General features: G+C 47.8%; 1 protein-coding gene across 1 annotated transcript in view; it reads left to right on the top strand.

Annotated features, from left to right (window-relative positions):
* LOC113822898 (facilitated trehalose transporter Tret1) overlaps positions 1-1,804 on the top strand; it is a 3,783-nt gene extending 1,979 nt beyond the window's left edge. Inside the window, exons 4-6 of the mRNA XM_027375426.2 lie at positions 1-245; positions 437-583; positions 751-1,804. The exon at positions 1-245 is cut by the window's left edge and continues 150 nt beyond it. Coding sequence (XP_027231227.2) covers positions 1-245; positions 437-583; positions 751-1,581 — 1,223 coding nt within the window. The 3' untranslated portion in view covers positions 1,582-1,804. The remainder of the gene's footprint in view (positions 246-436; positions 584-750) is intronic.
* The last annotated feature ends 696 nt before the right edge of the window (positions 1,805-2,500 follow it).

Raw genomic sequence — 2,500 nt, 5'->3', positions numbered from 1 at the left:
TGTACCTCGGCAGAGCTTTCCTGGCGTCAATTACCGCGGTGATGTACACGGTGGTGCAGCCCTTGGTAGCGGAGTTGTGTCCCCCAAGGATCAGGGGTCTAGCGTCGGTCCTGCCAGAGCTGTTCGCCTGCGTTGGATTGCTGGCGTCCTACCTGCTGGCTTCTCTGCTGCCCTGGGACATGGCTACTGCTGTTTCCGCTGCTCCCTTCTTGCCCTTATCTCTGATGATATTGCTTGTACCAGAGGTCTGTTTCTTATCTTTCAAAATGGGGAAGTAGGAAATGGTTCACCTGAGTTTGCCTGAATTTCATTTTTGTGAAGCACTGTATTAATCTGATATTTTCAGCCACAAGATCTCTAAATCCGATCCTAGATGAAGTATTAGGTAATGCATCTGTTTAGATTGTATTTCTAAATAGGATTTTTCCTTTGGCAGTCTCCTTATTGGCTGGTAAGAAAGAAAAAAGTCGACGCAGCCGAGAGATCCTTGAGACTTCTTCTGGGTCGTGACGGCAATGTGGCTGGGGAACTGGAGGCAATTAGGAGCACGACGACCCTCAGACAAAGCGAAGTCAAGGACCAGGTAATGATTTACTTAACAAGGTAGATACATTATTAATGGCTGCATGCGCGATTCCTAGTGACGTTATTTACGTTTTACTAATCGTTGGCAATTCTTGACACATAGGAGAGATTGATAAAGGAAAAGTGTTGAGAAACAAGAAAATGAGACTTTTTTCCCTTTTTTAGGCGAGGGAGCTTCGCAAGGCACACAACGCCATCCCGGTGGTGTTGATGCTGAGTGTGTTCGTCCTGAGAGAACTCGGGGGCAAAGGGCCGGTGTTCAACTACACCGTGTACATGTTCCGTCGCGCGGGAGTACAATTTGACGCTTTCTACTGCACAGTGATCGTCGGTGTTGCTCGCCTGGCTAGCACTTGCGTGTCTGCTTGCACTTTGGATCTGGTGGGTCGCAAGCCCCTCCTTGTGGCCACAGCAGTGATCTGCGCAGTGTCGGAGGGCGTCGCCGGAGCCTTCCTCTTCCTGGAGGTGGAGGGGGCCGCGTGGGTCCCCCTGGCGTCCGTGATAGTGTTCGTGATCAGTTACGGGATCGGTGTGGGACCCATTCCTTGGGCCTACCTTGGCGAGCTCCTGCCAACGCCCGTCAGGTCCCTGGGGGCTGCTGCGATCACTTTTGGGTACTCAGTAACTTACTTTGCCGTAAACTTCGTGTTTTTGAAAGTGATATCGTCTCTTGGTCTCGGCTTGACTCTGATTGTGTTTGGAACCTCGAATTTGATCATCGGCTTGTTGGTCCTGTTCTTCGTGCCCGAGACAAAAGGCCGGACACTGCAAGACCTGGAAAAGGCATTCCAATCCAAAAAAGTCGTGCAAGTGCAAAGTAGCCCATTGGATCGGGACAAAGCTTCGCCTGAGTCAGGTCTCCCGAGCAAATCAAGAGAAAAAGGAGACACTCCCACCCGCTCTGGTCGCCGAAACGAAGCATCCGCGGCATCTAGTGCCACAGGAAGAAAAAAAGATGGAGACAAATCCAAGATGGCCTCGTTGCCAGCCGCTTGAGAATTCCCAAACTTAAAATTTAGGCAACATGCGTCAGAGCAACCTTTATTTTCTTTTTCTTTTTTCTTGTTCTGCAAGTTAGCCGGAGAGTATTTTGCGAAGGATTCAAATGCCGTCAACGATCCGAGATTTAAAGGCATAAGATGTGCGGTTTTGATGACAGTTTCCTTGTGCAGCATTACAGTTTTTGTAAATGAAAAATAAAAGCAATGTATGATGAAAAGGGACTGTTGAATGCATATTATATATTTACATACCTGTTTGTTAGTGTATCTCTCTCTCTCTCTCTCTCTCTCTCTCTCTCTCTCTCTCTCTCTCTCTCTCTCTCTCTCTCTCTCTCTCTCTCTCTCTCTCTCTCTCTCTCTCTCTCTCTCTCTCTCTCTCTCTCTCTCTCTCTCTCTCTCTCTCTCTCTCTCTCTCTCTCTCTCTCTGTCTCTCTTTCTGTCTCTGTCTATCTGTCTCCCTCCCACTCTCTCTCTCTTTCTTTCTCTCTTTCTTTCTCTCTTTCTTTCTCTCTTTCTTTCTCTTCTCTCTCTCTTTCTCTCTTTCTTTCTCTCTTTCTTTCTCTTCTCTCTCTCTTCTCTCTCTCTTTCTCTCTTTCTCTCTTTCTCTCTATCTATTTATCTATCCATCTATCTATCTATCTGTCTCTCTCTCTCTTTATCTATCTATCTATTTCTCACTCTCACTATAGCATATCATATACATGCTAATATACACTATATCTCCAAGCCATGTGTTTAGAAGCAAGTCACGTGGTCTCCATGGCCCCCTTGTGCTTCTGCGTTTGCAATTCTAATCACGGATGCAAGCCACGCCCCCTTCGTGACATCTGCTCCCGCCTGCCTGGGTCAGAGGAAAGGGCGCTGCCACGGTCACCTTTCCTCCTTTGCCAATGCGCCGAGGGACCACTTAGTTA

The sequence above is a fragment of the Penaeus vannamei genome, chromosome 11 (assembly GCF_042767895.1).
Source record: "Penaeus vannamei isolate JL-2024 chromosome 11, ASM4276789v1, whole genome shotgun sequence".
Taxonomy (NCBI): Eukaryota; Metazoa; Arthropoda; class Malacostraca; order Decapoda; family Penaeidae; genus Penaeus; species Penaeus vannamei.
Note: the sequence above shows the minus strand (reverse complement) of the source record. Positions and strands in the feature narration are given on the sequence as shown.